We start from the raw sequence: 20,508 nt of genomic DNA, 5'->3' as shown, positions 1-20,508 counted from the left end.
TGCCTCTCCCCTCCCTGCCTCTCCCCTGCCTGCCTCTCTCCTCCCTGTCTCTCCCCTGCCTGCCTCTTTCCTCCCTGCCTCTCCCCTCCCTGCCTCTCCCCTCCCTGCCTCTCCCCTGCCTGCCTCTCTCCTCCCTGTCTCTCCCCTGCCTGCCTCTTTCCTCCCTGTCTCTCCCCTCCCTGCCTCTCCCCTCCCCAGCTCTCCCCTGCCTGGCACACTGGCTCCCTCATGGTCTGACTCAGAGGCTGCAGGGGAGGCAGTGGTTCCACGGGAGGCTTGTGATGAGCAGGTTGTTGTAGGAGTCGTCTTTGAATCTTGCAGATCAGCAGTGCTCTCTGAGGGAGAACAGCACAGTTACACTAGCTACTTCAGACATGCCACTCATTAAACATGCAGTATCTGATGATCATCCAGTTTCAGTACAATTCTAAGCTATACAATGCACATGCTCAACAGATACACTTCAGAAACCCCGTGCCCCAGTCCTGTGGGTTACCTGGATCGGGTGCTGCAGTTTGTCCTCCAGGACAGAGAGGGCAGCAAAGTCCTGGCTGGTGCAGCAGTGGCTCACTGCAGGGCAGGTCTGGGCAGGAGCCTCCCTTCCATTCGCACTCCACATTGCCTTCCTGTGGAGATGAGCGAGACAGGACTGATGGGGCACCAGCGGAGTAAAAGCATGTGCAGTGGGCACAGGGCTAATTCACATCATACCTAACAAAGCCTTCCTTCTGTCTGACTGCTGCTCTCTATTTTAATCTGTGGGGCAGAAGATGTGCCAATCATAACAGACTGCAATTCTAGTGACAAATCGACAACAATTACACTTGCTTGAGCTAGAACAACGTGCAATCTGTTAGAGCAGAGCTTTCAATTGCAGTCAGAAAGGGCTCCATATCCAAGGCTGATGAACACTAAAAACAAATCCCTTGACATCACTTGGACAGATGTTCTGGAGCACAGAGACTATGCCACTGTGCAATGGATTCCTGTACTCGGCACTCTCGCTGCACCCAGCTGTCTGGTCCTGGGTGATAGCGAGTGCTGGTACAGAGCTTGGAAACGGAGAGCAGATTCTGTGCTGCAATGCACTTGTCAGACAGGCAGTGTGATAGTACCTACAGCACAGAGGCACACGATGCAGGGGTCTGACTCCGAGGTGTGATAGCCTCCATCCTCCATGGCCTGTCCTGCATACAGACACGCTGAGACAGGGAGAGAGAGAGGGAGAGTTACACCTCCTAATCCTGAACAATGCAATACACTGAACTAAATTCGCAACTCTCTATACTTCCAGTATAGGGTCAGCTCTCCAGGTTACCTTGACAGGTAAGGCAGGGTATGGAGTTGCTCTTGACAGGTAAGGCAGGGTATGGAGTCGCTCTTGACAGGTAGGGCAGGTATGGAGTTGCTCTTACCTTGACAGGTGGGACAGCACTCTCCCGGCAGGGGGTAGGGGTGTGAACAGGTAGTATTGCAGTGGATCTCCTCACAGCTCACCTCTCCAAACTGTTAAGAGAAAGCAGTGGAGTGTGTTCTAAATGCGGTTTCACAGGGAGGACATGAAGCTAAAGACATTCCCTTGTAAAGTGGATGAGAGCTGGAGGCAGCCCCTCCCCTCAAGGGTTAAAGATATCAACTGACATCAAGCCCTCCAGAGAGCAGCTGATCTCCAGACTCTGAGGCTCATTAAAGCTGATGACAGCTGAATCAATCAGGACACGGGTTAGTGTAATAACTGCAGTGACAATAACAGCACACTGATTCGGGACGTATCGGGATACAGAGTGAGCCGGGCCCAGCAGCACATGACGCAAGCCTTCAGAGAAACACTTTTTAATAAGAGCTCTTCTCTGACAGCAGAGATTCACACAGAGACAGACACACAACAGAGATACACACAGAGACACACACAGCAGATACACACACAGACACACACACCTCGGCTCTCCTTACCTGGCAGGTGCACTGGGTACAGGGGCTGCTCTCCAGTGTGAATGACAGTCCGTTCAGCACCTTCCGACCCTCGTAGTTACAGTCTGAAACAGACAGGGGGCGACGGGTTAGGGAATAGTTCAGACCGGATTGGTTACACTCCTCGCCCACCAGACCACACTGTCATTGCGGCGGAGTGGGTCAGCGCCTCTACAGATAGGCTGGCTCAGTCACACTCACCCTGACAGACTGGGCAGCACGCCCCCTCCTGGTGGAATGGGTAGGTACAGCTGGGTTTGCACTGTGCTGGGGAACAGGCCACGGAACCGGACTGAGGATCAAAAGCACAGGGTTACACACCGAGAGGAAGCACTGAGGAGCAGAGCCCTGGTCTGCACAGAGGCAGAGCTCCTGAAGACTCCCTCCCACCTACCAGGCAGATGCAGTGGAGGCAGGGGTCCGAGCGCGATGGGAAGGACTCGTTGTTCTCATACACCACTCCGCTGTAGCTGCAGCCTGTGGATTGGAAAGGGTGTTTTTATTGCAAGGGGTCTGTGTGTAAGGGGCAGGCTCAGGGTATTGAGGAAGGGAAGGGACTCATACCTACGGAGCAGTCAGGGCAGCACTGTCCCGGGATCAGAATAGGGTGCGGGCAGCTCTCCAGACACTCCGTCCTCCGACAAACAACCATGCCCCCCGACTGAAACACAGACACACATTTACACAGAGAAACTGGGATATTAAATTGACACCCTGACACACACACACACACAGATACTCACACAAACCCTGTCACACTCACACACTCTAACACATACACCCCAACACACACAGATAACCTCACACACACCCCGACACACCCCACTCGGTTCTAACCTGGCACATGCAGGTCTCGCAGGGGTCTCCGGGAGACCAGATCTGTCCCACAGGAAACTCAACTCCGTTGTCATCCACAGAGCACCCTGGGAACAGGAAGCAGAGCGAATCAACAACCTGAACTACGCAAGGCGGTTCTCAACAAGCTGGGGACAGGAAGTCAGTCCTACCTCTCTCCACGGTTGCCTGGTGACAGGAGAAGCAGCACTCTCCAGGTTCCAACCGCCAATCACCTCTGGGACAGTCCAATACTGGGCAGGGGGTGTAGGAACATTCCACTTCACCATTCTGAGAGAGAACATGCAAACAGGGTCATTTCAGGGGCACAGAGCAGCCCTGCGTTGAATGAGGGAGGTAGTCAGAGAGAGAGAGAGAGACACAGACAGAGTACCTTGCAGACACAGGTGGTGCAGTCATCTCCAGGTCGAGAAAACTCTGCCCCCTCCAGATACACGTTCCCCTGGTAGACACACTCAGCTGCACACAGAGACAGTGAGTAATAGAGATCAATACATGTGTTTATCACAGGGCTTACCAACGGGTAAATCAAATATTGCATTCTTGGTAATGTGAAGTGTGATCGAATAGACACCATGTGATTTGGTTGGGCTCTGATAGAGATACACAGATACCTGGGCACAGAGGGCAGCACTCCGATTGGATGGGCTGCTCACATGTGACTGGAGGGCAGTCGGGGGTGAGGCACGTTATATTTCCAGCCTGTGAAGACAAAAAAGAAACAAATTAAAGAGACAGCCCCCTCCCATAACCACCCTCCCCCCGAACACTCTCACACACACACACGACTCCACACTCACCAGGCACAGACACAGGGTGCAGCTGTCTTCCTCAGGGGAGAAAGTCTGTTCATCCTCCAGAACCAGCCCTTTGTACAGGCAGCCTTGGGAGAGAGAGAGAGGCAGTGAGAGTGTGCAAGAAAGCATAGCAAAGTGTGATAAAGCAAGGTAAAGCATAGGGAAGCATTGTAAAGCACAGAGAGGTATGGTGAAGCATAGGGAAGCATTGTAAAGCACAGAGAGGTCTGGTAAAGCATAGGGAAGCATTGTAAAGCACAGAGAGGTATGGTAAAGCATAGGGAAGCATTGTAAAGCACAGGAGGTATGGTAAAGCATAGGGAAGCATTGTAAAGCACAGAGAGGTCTGCTAAAGCATAGGGAAGCATTGTAAAGCATAGAGAAGTCTGCTAAAGCATAGGGAAGCATTGTAAAGTACAGAGGGGTCTGGTAAAGCATAGGGAAGCATTGCAAAGCACAGAGAGGTATGGTAAGGCATAGGGAAGCATTGTAAGCTCAGAGGTATGGTCAAGTATATTTTTTAAATAAGATGGAGAACTATGATAAATGCATAGTATTTCCATGGAAAATGCATGGAGCTAAAATGACTGCTAAATGTTTCTAAGGGTGACACAGGAACAGCCATGAAGTAAGACAGCCACTGCCTCAAGAATGACTCTGCAGACACCTGCACCCCATTCTCCCTTCCTCTGTCATGCATCTGTCTGTTTAATCCTGATGAATGCAGTGGAGAACACTGTTATACTGTGGTCTGAAGGAAGCAGAGCAAGCTGGGGGTGCAGCTGGGGGTGCAGCAGGGGGGGGGGAGGTCACTCACTGGTGCAGGACGGACAGCACTGCTCCGGGGCCGAGGCTGGGTGGGAACAGGAAGCTGAGCAGGTCACATGGTGGCAAAGCACCGCCCCTTCCTGCAAAGTCAAGTGTCAGTCTGAGTGAAAACTCCCCTCATTGCTAAAATACCATAAGCATGACATTGAGAGAGAGAGAGAGAGAGAGAGAGCACAACATAGTACAGTCACATCTGTTAATTACTAGTTCAAAAGCAAACATTTTGAATACTGCTCCCCATCAGTTCTGAGGGTGCTTCCCTCAAGCTGGCCGATTTACTGACCTCCTATTAACATCCCTGAATGCACCAAAATCAGAGTGGAGAGCGGTCTTCAATAGTCTTCAAAAGAGAATTCATTTTACATTACCTCCCCCCCATGCAGAACACAAGAGAGACTATTACTGGGAGGCAGGTGCAGTTCCTGCAGTGCGGCTCCAGCCAGCTACTGCCCTCGGGGTGCAGGGCTCCCTCATGGGAGCAGAGCGCTGGGGTCAGCTGTAGGACTGCTGAGGGAGGGGGCTCTGCGTGAGAGGTGTGGACAGGCCGAGGGGGGGGCAGGTCTGTGGGTGGAACCAAGGAGCGGAACAGGGTTTGGGGCTCTGCTATTGGTACAGGGAAAGCAGTGGGTGGGGTTACTGCAGACTGCTCCACTGCTGGAGTGGGAGGGGCTATAGGAAGAGTGTCAAGAGCTGGGGACTCTGTAGTTGGTAGACTGACTGGAGGTGTGGTCTCTGGTGTGGGTGGGACTTGGGGTGTGTTATTGGGAATTAGGCTGGTTGCTACAGAGATGGTACTAGCTGCTGGGGGAGGCACAGAGGCATAAATAGGGGTGGAGGGTGATGAGGGGGGCAGAGCTGAAGCTACAGCCTGGGTATTGGGAGAGGCCTGTGGTGTGGTCTCCGAGGTAGGAGGGGCAAACAGTTTACTCTTCCTGGAAGACTGCTGAATGGTTTTCATTATGGGAGCTGGGACCATGGCAGGATCTGGGAGAGCTGAAACAAGAAATACATCAAAGAAATACATATTAAACACCTTCTGTGTGACCTGTGCGGGTCCTCTATCTGTGTGACCTGTGCGGGTCCTCTATCTGTGTGACCTGTGCGGGTCCTCTATCTGTGTGACCTGTGCGGGTCCTCTATCTGTGTGACCTGTGCGGGTCCTCTATCTGTGTGACCTGTGCGGGTCCTCTATCTGTGTGACCTGTGCGGGTCCTCTATCTGTGTGACCTGTGCGGGTCCTCTATCTGTGTGACCTGTGCGGGTCCTCTATCTGTGTGACCTGTGCATTCTCTCCCGTTGGGGTGGAGCTGGCTCCCCTCTGGGCAGTTACACAGGAAGCTGCCAATCAGGTTATGGCATGCTGACACCCAGCGTTCACTGAGCCGCACTCGTCAATGTCTGAGAGGAGACAAGGGGGCAGTTACTGAATTACCCCCCAGGCATTGAGATAAAACAATTATAACAATCATCCATAGCACCTTAAACATGGTCTAAAATGAGGCAAGAAAGGGTTCTAGCATGTGATGGTGTTTTAGTGCCTCCTCTAATAATGCTGCTTTTATATTAAGATATGGCACCTGCATAAACTGTATCCAGTATCCTGACCCACTTTCCAAATTGAAATCCAAAATGTGTTTGTCTTTGTTTTGCAGTGTCTATTACTGCTATTGCACACTGGCAGTTGCTCAATGCTTTTCCCAGCTAAGCCTCTTGCTGGTGGAAGACACCGAGAGGGATCCTGTTGTGACTGTGGTGATGAATAGCCGTGGGGAGCTGGGAGCCCGTCTGCTTCATAGAGAGGGGATTAACGCAGATTACAGGAGGAAGTGCAGATCACAGGGCTCACAATCTAGTCCTGAGGGAGCAGGGGAGCCCTTTGAAGATGGAAAAACTCTTCCATCTGACAGAGCCCAGCAACAGAGTGAGGATGAGCTTGTGTATCTGCCTGCCTGTTCCTGTGCCAGTGACTTTGCTTGTTGTGTTCTATGCTGTCAGGCTATAAGAGAATAAGTCAAGCAGACCAACGTTTGGGCTGGTGCCTAAAAGAAGGCTCGCTCACCAGTGTGGCAGTCTGTTCCTGTCAGTCCCGGTGGACACACGCACTGACCGCTCACACACTCCGCAGCCCCGCCTGCACAGGCCGGCTCACAGGTAGCGTCCACTGAAACTGCGGAGCGAGGACAGAGGCAGTGAGATCTGACCACTCAACATAGGAGTATCTGCTGCTGTACAACACCAGAGAGAACGACTGAACAGCATGCTATCAGAAGAGCATTGAAACTCTTTGACTAACAAAAAAAAAAATTAAAGGGAATGCGATTAAGCTTCTTTCTGCCTCTCAGAGACACCTGTAGTCTCGAGATTCCCCGTCTAAACTCTGCTTTCCTCCTCTGCATAACGGCCCCTATTAGACAGCCAGACAGCCACTCTGTAATTTACTTGCCAGAGCATACAAAAGCACATCAAAGTAGAGGCCAGCTCTGTCTGTCTGAAAGAAAACAACTTTACAGCAATTTCCCCACGAGTCAGCACAGTAGTTATCGCAGTTCAAGAGGCTCTGAATAGTGCATTCCCTTCATCTGTCCAGGTGTGCGCAGTGATAACTGCAGCACATTGATAAGAGGGTCCTGGCACTGCCTGGGGATACATTCATTTGAACTGCATTCAACACTGAGAATAACACTCAAGACAAGAGGCTGAGGTCTGTCTAGTAAATATTTGTATCACATGAATTATTGAGGCTGTACCTGTGCAATCGACCCCGTTGGGTAGCAACACAAACCCAGGAGGGCAGGGTCTCCGACAGGACTGGCAGCTGTGCAAGTCAACTGGAGACAGAGACAAACGTTATCATATCGCTGCTGGACCTGCTTACAACAAACCATTCTCAATGTAACAGTGCACCACGATACAGCAGGAGTCCTGCCTGTGTAACAGTGCACAGCGATACAGCAGGAGTCCTGCCTGTGTAACAGTGCACCGCGATGCAGCAGGAGTCCTGCCTGTGTAACAGTGCACCGTGATACACAAGGAGTCCTGCCTGTGTAACGGTGCACCGTGATACACAAGGAGTCCTGCCTGTGTAACAGTGCACCGCGATACAGCAGGAGTCCTGCCTGTGTAACAGTGCACAGCGATACAGCAGGAGTCCTGCCTGTGTAACAGTGCACCGCGATACAGCAGGAGTCCTGCCTGTGTAACATGGCTCTTTGAAGTTGCTTGAAGCCTGCCCATGTTAATGCCTTGTGACGCGCTTACCCACACAGGATCTGCTGTCGCTGTGGAGTCGGTAGCCATGACGACAGCCACAGTGGTAGCTGCCTGCAGTGTTGATGCAGTTGTGAGAGCAGTGGTTTGTGTTGGGAAGGGCACACTCGTTCTCATCTGAAAACAGCAATGCAAACTGCAGGTCCAATAACTAACTAAGTATACATAAAGACTTGCCACCCCTCGCACCCTCACCCTCGCACACCCGCCACCCCCTTGCCACCCTCTTGCACACTCGCCACCCCCTCGCACCCTCACCCTGGCACCCTCTCCACCCCTCGCACACTCACCCTCGCACACCCCCTGCTCGCGGAGCCGAAAGCCTGGCTCACATGTGCACTGGTAACTCCCAGCCGTGTTGTCACACCCGTGGCCACAGCCATGTGAACCGTCTGTACACTCATTCCGGTCTGAAACACAGAAACATGTCATACCCCCCGCTGCAAAGCAACAGCTGCACCTTAGAGGCAGTCTATCAGGGGCCATCCTATATCACAGTCTATAGAGATGCACTACACGCAACAATACAGTCCATTTCAGGTCCAGGACAGTAGCTTCATTGCTACTAGAATCTACAATACAGTGGAGCTACTCCAGTTTATAATCTCGTATCTGTGATCTGCTACTTCCCACTAGTCCAGGCACAGCCACCCCCAGCCCTCATACCCACCTTCACACCGTTTCCCATCAGGCAGCAGCTGGTACCCCACTGGACAGGTGCAGTGGTATGAGCCCATCACATTCTGGCAGAGGTGCTGGCAGCGAGGGGGGTGCAGGTGACATTCGTTAATATCTGGAGAGAAAATCAGACAGGTTCAAAAAGTTAAACAAAATCTGTTTAAAAGAGCAGCAGATTCTATTTGCATGGAAGTTTAAATCAGATACACTACCTGTGCAGTTTCTCCCGTTGGGGTGCAGTCTGTGCCCAGGGGGACACTGACAATGGAAGCTGCCCGGAGAGTTTCTGCAGGAGTGCTGGCACAGCGCTAGGCCAGGGGTCTCGCACTCGTTCACATCTGAAATCACAACAGCGTAGTGAGAGGCACGGCAAACAGCAAACACTGAACACACAGATCAAGCAAACTGCACCCACTGAACACAGAGATCAAGCAAACTGCACACACTGAACACAGAGATCAAGCAAACTGCACACACTGAACACAGAGATCAAGCAAACTGCACACACTGAACACAGAGATCAAGCAAACTGCACACACTGAACACAGAGATCAAGCAAACTGCACACACTGAACACAGAGATCAAGCAAACTGCACACACTGAACACAGAGATCAAGCAAACTGCACACACTGAACACAGAGATCAAGCAAACTGCACACACTGAACACAGAGATCAAGCAAACTGCACACACTGAACACAGAGATCAAGCAAACTGCACACACTGGACACAGAGATCAAGCAAACTGCACACACTGAACACAGAGATCAAGCAAACTGCACACACTGAACACAGAGATCAAGCAAACTGCACCCACTGAACACAGAGATCAAGCAAACTGCACCCACTGAACACAGAGATCAAGCAAACTGCACCCACTGGACACAGAGATCAAGCAAACTGCACACACTGAACACAGAGATCAAGCAAACTGCACCCACTGAACACAGAGATCAAGCAAACTGCACCCACTGAACACAGAGATCAAGCAAACTGCACACACTGAACACAGAGATCAAGCAAACTGCACACACACACTCCAGCACCGACAGCGGGCCGGAAGAGAACAGAATACAAATTATAAAACAAAAAGAGACAGCAAAGCTGCTGCTAATGGGCCCCTGCACGTCTATCTCAGGTGCTCCAGTCAGGCTTTGATCAGTAACCCAAAAACTATTTAAAGAGAGCAGCCTTATTAAGGCCTTCTCAAGACAGCTGCCCAGGTGAGCCTTGAGCCTTGCTAAGGTGTGTTGGAGCATTTCCTTGGATTACCTGCACAGGTGCGTCCGTCAGAGCTCAGCCGGTATCCATGGCGACAGGTGCAGGAGTAACTTCCTGGCGTGTTCACACATCGCTGCTGACAGCGGGCGGGGCCGGGGGCCTGGCATTCATCCCGGTCTGAAACACAGGAGAGCCAGGCAGGGCACAGGGAGAGGAGAGAGGAGAGCATACTGGTAAGACAGGAGCTGCAGTGCCAGGAACAATACAGCAGGGTTTCTATGTGTGAAAGCCATCTGTTATTGGAAATCTGAAGTGTAAAGTGGAGTCAGTTTTGTATTTATGGCTCACAGATGGATCTCTGAGAAAGTGTTCAGCTCAGTCCCTCTGCAGGCAAGCAGCTGTGGATGATTCAGAGTGCCTCCTCAACACACAGGCCAAATCACAAGGCCTTGCAGTGTTCTGCCCAGTCACTCATAAACCCAGCCCGGTATCATACTGACAGACCCAGCACAGCCCGGTATCATACTGACAGACCCAGCCCGGTAGCATACTGACAGACCAAGCCCAGCCCGGTACCATACTGACAGACCCAGCCCAGCCCGGTACCATACTGACAGACCCAGCCCGGTAGCATACTGACAGACCAAACCCAGCCCGGTACCATACTGACAGACCCAGCCCGGTACCATACTGACAGACCCAGTCCAGCCTGGTACCATACTGACAGACCAAGCCCGGTAGCATACTGACAGACCAAGCCCAGCCCAGTACCATACTGACAGACCCAGCCCAGCCCGGTACCATACTGACAGACCCAGTCCAGCCCGGTACCATACTGATAGACCCAGCCCGGTACCATACTGACAGTGAATTTACTGCACAGAAGCAGTCTTACAGTATCTTCCCAGCATGTTTGCATGCGGGAAGGGGAGGGGGGGGGGTCTTTGGCAGGGTGCCCAGCTTAGAGGGCACTGGGACAGCCAAGCACTGGCACCATGCCACAGTACACACACACACACACACACTACCCCCAGCACACATGCTACGGAAACTCAAAACCAGATGTAGACTTAGTTAGTTAGGTGGTCATGGAGAAATTGGTTCCTTCTGTGTTGTGTTTCTTTCTGTGGCACAAGAACAAGGAAAGGAGCACATGGAAGGCTGAGCATGATCGCTGGGAAAGTAAAGTAGCTTCTACCAGCCCCATACCTACGCAGGAGCGCCCGTTGCTGTGGAGATAGAATCCCACACGGCAGGAACACTTGTAGCTGCCCACAGTATTCTGACAGCGTTGTTGGCATGGTGACCGGTTCCCAGAACACTCGTCTATATCTGTAATGAAAAGAACAACACAGAGAGGGTGAGAGGCAACAACAGGCTATTACACACTCAGCACTTCACTCACTGCGGCTCAAACACAGCCTCACACACAAACACACTCATGTCTAGGCCTGCCCTGTATTTACTCACCAACGCAGCTGTGTCTGTCAGGAGAGAGCTGCATCCCGGCACGGCACTCACACACAAAGCCTCCCTCCGCATTGACACACTGTCCTCTGCAGGCTGCTCCTGAGCACTCGTTAATGTCTACAAGCAAGTGAGGGAACAGATTGAGAGAGGCAGTGATAGAGAGCGAGGCAGATTTCATTAGTGAGAGCAGCTCTTGGTTTCTTTACCTCGGCACGCAACTCCATTGCTGGTCTCGATCATTGTGAACCCCACTGGACACACTCTGGAGACCTGCTCACACCCACCGCTATTGCAGGACATGTCACAGCCATACTCCCCACAGCCTGCAACAGAAGAGAAGCACAGAATAAGCACACATGCTGAGAGAGAGAGAGAGAGAGAGAGAGAGAGAGAGAGACAGAGCGAGAGACAGAGACAGAGACACACAGACAGAGAGAGAGCGAGCGAGTGAGAGACAGAGAGAGAGAGCGACAGACAGAGCGAGAGAGCGAGAGACAGAGACAGACAGACAGACAGACGAGACAGACAGACAAACAGAGACAGAGAGAGACAGACAGACAGACAGACAGAGAGACAGACAGACAGGCAGAGAGACAGAGAGACAGAGAACGAGACAGACAGAGACAGAGAGAGACAGAGAGATAGACAGAGAGCGAGACAGAGACAGTCAGACAGACAGCGATGCTTTCTTGATAGTGTTATTGTATGATTTCATACTCATTACAGTTCCATACTTATTACAGTTTGAATTATGATCCCTTTATCTTATCCTTATCTCATGTAAGCAGCCAATCAGGAGCTTCGCGTGCCTCATGAAGCCCCACCCCCTTTCCGTTTCAGGGATACTGGCTGAGAGGCTGCAAGCTGTCAAACGAATGCAGTTCAATTAAAATTACAATTTGATAAGAAAACCTGAAGGTTCAGCACTAACACTGCTATCTGTGGCTGGGCTTGTCAAAAACACGATAACGTAATATTGTATTGACTGACTGATCAGTAAGTCAGCACGCACACACAAAGACACACGCATGCACGCACACACACACAAAGCTCTGGACTGTCTCACCCACAGCTTCAACCTTAGGATATCACAACAACGTCAATTTAACAGATAAACAAGGCTGACAATTGTCTGAGTGAGTGTGTGACAGGCAGAGTGGGTCTGTCTCAGGTTTGAGAGAGCGTAGGTAACAGTTAATGTAGGAATGCGATGCCCCTCTATCTCCCCGGTGCTGTGCAGTGCCCGCTGTAACCAGGAATCAGGCAAGTTAAATTTGGTGTTAACAGTTTCCAGCTGGTTACTAATTTCTCCCAAGGAGTTTGGAAGTGCTGACAAGCCTGGCTGTGAGGGTTTATTCCTACTGATAGGAACCAGATTGGTCTGGATGGGATGGAGGGGTGACTGTTTAACCCGAGGTCTAGCTGAGACATCTGACAATAATTAACAAACAGAGGAAGAAAGAAATTGGTCACAGAAGGACAATAACACAATGGTTTTGACCAGAAATACAGAGTGTCTAAGACTGACAGCGAATGAGATGAACTGAAACAGATGGAAGGCCTCTTGGTGCCTCAAACTCCTGATCCTCCGATGGGCTGCTGGGATCACACTGGCCTGGATAGCGACGCCCTGTAACCCTATCCCTCTGGATAGCGACGCCCTGTAACCCTATCCCTCTGGATAGCGACGCCCTGTAACCCTATCCCCCTGGATAGCAACGCCCTGTAACCCTATCCCTCTGGATAGCGACGCCCTGTAACCCTATCCCCCTGGATAGCGACGCCCTGTAACCCTATCCCTCTGGATAGCGACGCCCTGTAACCCTATCCCTCTGGATAGCGACGCCCTGTAACCCTATCCCTCTGGATAGCGACGCCCTGTAACCCTATCCCCCTGGATAGCGACGCCCTGTAACCCTATCCCCCTGGATAGCGACGCCCTGTAACCCTATCCCCCTGGATAGCGACGCCCTGTAACCCTATCCCTCTGGATACCGACGCCCTGTAACCCTATCCCTCTGGATAGCGACGCCCTGTAACCCTATCCCCCTGGATAGCGACGCCCTGTAACCCTATCCCTCTGGATAGCGACGCCCTGTAACCCTATCCCCCTGGATAGCAACGCCCTGTAACCCTATCCCTCTGGATAGCGACGCCCTGTAACCCTATCCCTCTGGATAGCGACGCCCTGTAACCCTATCCCTCTGGATAGCGACGCCCTGTAACCCTATCCCTCTGGATAGCGACGCCCTGTAACCCTATCCCTCTGGATAGCGACGCCCTGTAACCCTATCCCTCTGGATAGCGACGCCCTGTAACCCTATCCCTCTGGATAGCGACGCCCTGTAACCCTATCCCTCTGGATAGCGACGCCCTGTAACCCTATCCCTCTGGATAGCGACGCCCTGTAACCCTATCCCCCTGGATAGCAACGCCCTGTAACCCTATCCCTCTGGATACCGACGCCCTGTAACCCTATCCCTCTGGATAGCGACGCCCTGTAACCCTATCCCTCTGGATAGCGACGCCCTGTAACCCTATCCCTCTGGATAGCGACGCCCTGTAACCCTATCCCCCTGGATAGCGACGCCCTGTAACCCTATCCCTCTGGATACTGGTATTGGTTTGAGTAGAAAAAAGATGGATCAAAGTGGGAACCTAAAAAAAATGATCAGTTAGTGAAGACCCTAGAAGAAACTACATAACTGTGCAGCAGAGAGAGTATAAGAGAGAGGGAGTGAAAGAGAGGGAGAGATAGAGAGAGACTGTGCAAGAGAGTGAAAGTGTCAGAGTCTGAGAAAGAGAGGGTGATAAAGTAATATAAATTGAAAGAGTGTGATAAAGAGAGAGGGAGTGAGAGAGGGGAAGTCATAGATGAGAGTGAGGGAGTGGTAAAGAGTGACAGAGCAGAAGAGTTTTACAAAGTGAGAGGGAGCAGAAGAGAGTGAGAGAGAGAGAGGGAGTGATAAAGTGAGATAGGGAGTGATAGAATGTGAGAAGGACTGTTACCAAGTGAGAGTGAGTGATAGAAGATTGAGAGTGAGGGAGTGAGAGGTAGGCAGTGAGGCTTGGTGGTCCAGTAGTTAAAGAAAGGGGCTTGATACCAGGAGGTTCCGGGTTCAATCCCAGCTCAGCCACTGACTCACTGTGTGTGACCCTGAGCAAGTCACTTAACCTCCTTGCGCGTCCTACTGTAAGTGACTCTGTAGCAGCAGCATTTGTTGATGCATAGTTCACCCCCTAGTCTCTGTAAGTCGCTTTGGATAAAAGTGTCTGCTAAATGACTCATTAATTCAAAGTGATAGAGAGGAGGACTGTTAGAAAGTGAGAGAGGGAGTGATAGAGAGTGAGAGAGAAGGCAGGATCACACTTACCAGGCGGTCCAGCGGAAAATGGCACAGACACACAGGAGCGGCCGTTAGCGGAGAGCTGGTAACCATGGTAACAATGACAGCGGAAGGTTCCGAGTGTATTCTTACAGAGCTGCTGGCACAGCGCTCCCCCCCCGAACCTTGAGCACTCGTCTGTGTCTGCAAGAGATCAGAGAGCAAGTCTGGGTCTTACACACACTGTGAACAGCACTGTCTGTGTGCAAGAGATCAGAGAGCAAGTCTGGGTCTTACACACACTGTGAACAGCACTGTGTGTGTGCAAGAGATCAGAGAGCAAGTCTGGGTCTTACACACACTGTGAACAGCACTGTCTGTGTGCAAGAGATCAGAGAGCAAGTCTGGGTCTTACACACACTGTGAACAGCACTGTGTGTGTGCAAGAGATCAGAGAGCAAGTCTGGGTCTTACACACACTGTGAACAGTACTGTGTGTGTGCAAGAGATCAGAGAGCAAGTCTGGGTCTTACACACACTGCGAATAGGTGACCAGTGTTGTTTCAGTTCTGAAGAATTCAGGACACCTTTGCAATAAGAGCTGATGTGTGTGTGTGTATTTCTGATGTCACTGTCCAGGCATAACATAACAATGGCAATATGACACATCAAGTGTATGATAACTAAGTAAATACCTAACTGGAATCAAGGTAAAAAAGCACCTGAAAGCAGGGCCAGGGATGGGGAGTGGAGTTAACCCTTTACTGCACATTCTGTTATACTGTCAGACTGACAGCCAGCCTGACTGACTGACTGGCAAAGAGACCATGCACCAGAGGAGTTTTACTCTAATTTCCTTTTTCAAGTAAAAAGTTTGAAACTGTTAGAAATCATTACTCTGTTTGTTTTGGATGTGTTTCAACAGGCTCCAAACTCAAAGCAGATGTTCCAGGCTGAGTGGCGGGAGCGTGCGGGGCAGCTCAGCTTGAGAGGTGGCTGCAGGGCTGTAGGGAGCGCTGTGTTCAGAGCTGCACTCGAAAGGTTCAAAGAAACTCAAGAAATGTAATGACAAGTCTTGGTCATGGTCTTCAATTTTGCTTGATGAGATTGAGAAAGGCTGTTCTCAGGAATGTTTGTTGTTGAATTTATGGGTGATTTTCAGAGCTTAGCTTTGTCCCTCTGCAACAGAACCAGATCAGATCCGACCACACCACCCCAGACACTAGAGACCAGACAGCAGACACCAGACCAGACAGTAGAGACCAGACAGCAGACACCAGACCAGACAGTAGAGACCAGACAGCAGACACCAGACCAGACACTAGAGACCAGACAGCAGACACCAGACACCAGATCAGACACTAGAGACCAGACACCAGACCAGACCAGACACTAGAGACCAGACAGCAGACACCAGACCAGACACTAGATATCAGACACCAGACCAGACAAGAAATCAGACCAGACCAGACACTAGAGACCAGACAGCAGACCAGACCAGACACTAGATATCAGACACCAGACCAGACCAGACAAGAAACCAGACCAGACCAGACACTAGAGACCAGACAGCAGACACCAGACCAGACACTAGATATCAGACACCAGACACCAAACCAGACACTAGAGACCAGACAGCAGACACCAGACCAGACACTAGACACCAGACCAGACACTAGAGACCAGACACCAGACCAGACCAGACACTAGAGACCAGACACCAGACACTAGATATCAGACACCAGACCAGACCAGACACTAGAGACCAGACACCAGACCAGACACTAGACACCAGACACCAGACCAGACACTAGATATCAAACACCAGACCAGACCAGACCAGACCAGACAAGAAACCAGACCAGACACTAGATATCAGACACCAGACCAGACCAGACACTAGAGACCAGACACCAGACACTAGATATCAGATACCAGACCAGACCAGACACTAGAGACCAGACACCAGACACTAGATATCAGACACCAGACCAGACCAGACACTAGAGACCAGACCAGACACTAGACACCAGACACCAGACCAGACACTAGATATCAAACACCAGACCAGACCAGACCAGACAAGAAACCAGACCAGACACTAGATATCAGACACCAGACCAGACCAGACACTAGAGACCAGACACCAGACACTAGATATCAGACACCAGACCAGACACTAGAGACCAGACACCAGACACTAGATATCAGACACCAGACCAGACCAGACACTAGAGACCAGACACCAGACACTAGATATCAGACACCAGACCAGACCAGACACTAGAGACCAGACACCAGACACTAGATATCAGACACCAGACCAGACCAGACACTAGAGACCAGACACCAGACACTAGATATCAGACACCAGACCAGACCAGACACTAGATATCAGACACCAGACCAGACCAGACACTAGAGACCAGAGACCAGACACCAGACACTAGATATCAGACACCAGACCAGACCAGACGCTAGAGACCAGACACCAGACACTAGATATCAGACACCAGACCAGACCAGACACTAGAGACCAGACACCAGACACTAGATATCAGACACCAGACCAGACCAGACACTAGAGACCAGACACTAGATATCAGACACCAAACCAGACCAGACCAGTATGTGGGCTCTCACCATGGCAGCTACGTCCGTCCCTGGCCAGGCTATATCCCAGAGAGCAGCTGCAGGCTGGGAATCCTCCAATCAGAGTGCAGCTGTGCTCACAACGTGCTGTCAGGCAGGAGGTGGGACTTCCTGGAGAACAGAAGAAATTCAGTCCCACATGGCAATGCACTTTAGAACTTCTTATTATTTAAAGTCTCGAAACCCGAAGCCTTGGGGGGGGCGGTTCTATTTGCTCTTTGCAGGAAACAACTTTATGTGCACAGTCCATACAGTACAGCACTGAAGACACTGAAAAACACTTGTGGTCAAAACATTTGCCATTGCCAGGCGGAAAAACGGGGAGAACTGAATTTAAAAAAACAGACGAGGGAGCGACAGAACTTGGATAAGTGAGATAATTACAGGACAGCAGTCTGCTTTCCAATAACATGTTGTTGTACTGTAATGTGTGTTTGAATTCTTTACTAACAATATAAAGCTTTGGTTCAGTGTAGATGCTTTTGCTTTTGTTTCACCATCAGCTGCAAACACATTCCTTCAGAGTTCAGGAAGGGTCACATGCTGTTTTTTTTGTGGATTTGTTTTCTGATGAATAAAATTCCGATTCAAATAACTGTATTCTCACAGGAGAACCAGTGGCACCAGGCCCAATAACTAAAAATAAAAATTCCTCTTGGAGAAAAAACAAGGGCTGTTTTTATTTTAAGTGTTTAAACATTTCGTTCTGAAATGTTAGGAGCAGGGAACCCCAGTCTGACCCAACCAAACAATAGAAGCACAAACTGCAGCTCCAGAAAGATACACGCAATGCAGGAAATGCATTGACTACTAGACACTCCCCACCGCTGCCAAGATTGGGCTGTTAATTATTCTACTCACCTTCCGTATCAGCACGATTGAAGATGTCTTCAGCCAGTAAATGACCAAGCCACCCCTCATCTGAAACATCATAAACATCCTTGTGGTCACACTGAGCATGTGCAGCGATATACACAGTCACAGTTAAACTAAGAAGCAGAAGGAATTTTGGCAAAGGCCTTCTTAAGAGTTCTAAAATACAACATTCAGACACAAAAGAGATTTGCAGAGGCGTGCTTGGCCCGAAGGATTGTACTGGAATGATTTAGCTCAGCGAGTTTATTGATTGAGTGTTTGAAGCTAAAAGACTATACAGTAAACTCCACTGCATCAATGAGACGCTGTGGGGCCACTACAGCAGGGCTGGGTTACCTGGACAGGTGACTCCCTGCTTCCCTCCCCGACAGGAGCACACGTTGGGTGCGATGCAGAAGCCGTCCCCACAGCCGAAGGAACACACCGCTGAGGGAAGGGAGGCAAACAAAGATACAAAAACATACAAACACTTTCAACGAACACTGAGAAAGAGGGCTTAAACATGATTTACATAGAATTACAAGAGCCCTGATAGAATCACAGAGCAGATATCAGACAGCCAGCCCCTCCAGCACAGACCAGGCTGAGCTCTGATAGAATCACAGAGCAGATATCAGACAGACAGCCCCTCCGGCACAAACCAGGCTGAGCTCTGACAGAATCACAGAGCAGATATCTGACAGCCAGCCCCTCCACCACAGACCAGGCTGAGCTCTGACAGAATCACAGAGCAGATATCAGACAGCCAGCCCCTCCAGCACAGACCAGGCTGAGCTCTGATAGAATCACAGAGCAGATATCAGACAGCCAGCCCCTCCAACACAGACCAGGCTGGTCTTTACTCACGTGTGAGGCAGAGTCCACTTGCTGAGGAAGGAACCCAACCAGGGCAGCAACCAGTGCCGAACCCAGCCGAGCACACATGGGGACCCGAGCGGTGCCTGCAAAGAGGGGGGAGAGAAGGCCAGAGAGAGGGGGAGAAGGGAGTGAGTGAAGCAGAGAGAAAGTTACCCAGCTTGTAACCTCAGTACAGCTCTTCAACAATTACATACTTTTCACAGGTGGACTTGTTACAGTAAAGAGCTCTTAAATTGTAATGTTTGATTCTTTCAGCAGAGTAAACTCTGATACTGTAACAGGGCCCTGGACAATGCAGGGTTTGCACAGCGAAAGGCTGCTTCGTTCTGTCTGAACTCCGCAGAGCGCGGTGCTCATTACTGTGTCCTTCAGTTCCTACAGGATTCCCTCTGTCAGAAGAAGCTTCGGGATTTAGGAAGAATGCTCGTGGTTTTGAATGCCCAAACTGGACTGACAGTGAGGAAGATGAGCTGAATGACAAAGGCGCTGTGTATGTGTCGTGCGCGTCTCCGCAGCGTCAACGAAGTAACCCGCTTACCTCGGCGTTGGTGGGTTGTAGTGCTGATGTCCTCTCTTCCGTCCGCCGGGGTAAACTCTTCCGTCAGCTTTCAGCAACAGGACATAAACGCACAGAAGCTTCATCGCAATCATAACTGCGCTTTCAGAGCGGGTATAACCGCGTCACGAGTTTCTTTAGACACGCTTACATGTATCTGCCAGGTGTGGAACAGTGTAAGTGCGCACCTTTTGCACATTTAAATCCGCACTGAGCCCAGGAGATACCCACCGGTCAGGTACTGGACGTGTTTTCGGTTGTTTGTGTTAACATTAAACTCGGATTGCAGTTGTAAACATCCCCGCTTTCCCCTCGATGTCCATTCTCTTCTGCTGCTTTCCCTCTGAACGGAACGGGGAGGCACTTTCCAACTGTGTGCGTTTCAGTTTGTAATCCTCCCTTTATTCCTTTTCCAGCGGCTTGTGGTTACAGTGAAAGCGCAGTATATACATATAAATTGCTAGCCAGAGTGTTGTATACTGTATTCAAAGCGTTTTCATGTGTGCTAAGAATGTGTTTGCCCGTTCAGATCCTGTACCGCACAACAGGACAATCGAAACACCGGTCTCTTAGACAAACAAACCTCCAGATCCCCGTCTGCGCTCCAGTCTCAGACGGAAATTATTTTCCCTCGGCTTTCTGTTTAGGTTTTCAAGACCTACCGCAGAGAGGAACACCCCCAGCCTCACTGCCCCTGTGTAACCCAATGCTCCTGTCCCCCCTCAATGCTCCTGTCCCCCCCTCCAGGACTGCTACCTCTGCGTTATTCCAGCACGATTCACAAAAGTGCAACTCGACCGCAGCCGATACAAGAACTACCCTCACGCTGAACTCTCCTTCTCTATTCTCATGCGGGTGTTTTGTAGTATTGTTTTATATTGTCATTTATTGGGAGATTAAAAGACATCTACATCCCCCAAAACAGATACACTGCAACGCAACAGGTCTCTTGGGGCAGGAAACTTTTGGGCATTTTTTTTTTTTTTTTTTTTTGCAAGTTATGTAGCAACATTTTTTACCATGCGAATACAACACATAAACAATCTTGAATTAAGTATCTTACGAGTTGCTTGAAAACAAACAAAACAAAAAAAACGTCTTGGTGTTTCACGGGCTGAAATTCAACAAAGGTGAGATTTTTTTTTTTTTTTG

General features: G+C 50.5%; 1 protein-coding gene across 1 annotated transcript; it reads right to left on the bottom strand.

Annotated features, from left to right (window-relative positions):
- Positions 1-39: 39 nt before the first annotated feature.
- LOC117434523 (von Willebrand factor C and EGF domain-containing protein-like) lies at positions 40-20,304 on the bottom strand (the record flags this gene model as incomplete). The annotated part of the gene is made up of 31 exons (XM_034057087.3): positions 19,339-20,304; positions 18,789-18,883; positions 18,279-18,368; positions 17,928-17,987; positions 17,058-17,177; positions 14,463-14,618; positions 11,295-11,411; positions 11,089-11,205; positions 10,828-10,950; positions 9,670-9,795; positions 8,609-8,734; positions 8,389-8,511; positions 8,009-8,128; positions 7,710-7,835; positions 7,199-7,279; positions 6,511-6,618; positions 4,855-5,444; positions 4,441-4,531; positions 3,627-3,709; positions 3,441-3,528; positions 3,200-3,285; positions 2,979-3,096; positions 2,809-2,894; positions 2,536-2,632; positions 2,366-2,448; positions 2,173-2,263; positions 1,954-2,036; positions 1,416-1,506; positions 1,120-1,202; positions 497-626; positions 40-335 (listed from the first exon to the last, which is right to left on the bottom strand). Coding segments are annotated over exons 1-31 (3,897 nt in total), but the record flags the coding sequence as incomplete, so codon positions are not given.
- Positions 20,305-20,508: the final 204 nt, after the last annotated feature.

The sequence above is a fragment of the Acipenser ruthenus genome, chromosome 28, assembly GCF_902713425.1.
Source record: "Acipenser ruthenus chromosome 28, fAciRut3.2 maternal haplotype, whole genome shotgun sequence".
NCBI classification, from domain to species: Eukaryota; Metazoa; Chordata; class Actinopteri; order Acipenseriformes; family Acipenseridae; genus Acipenser; species Acipenser ruthenus.
Note: the sequence above shows the minus strand (reverse complement) of the source record. Positions and strands in the feature narration are given on the sequence as shown.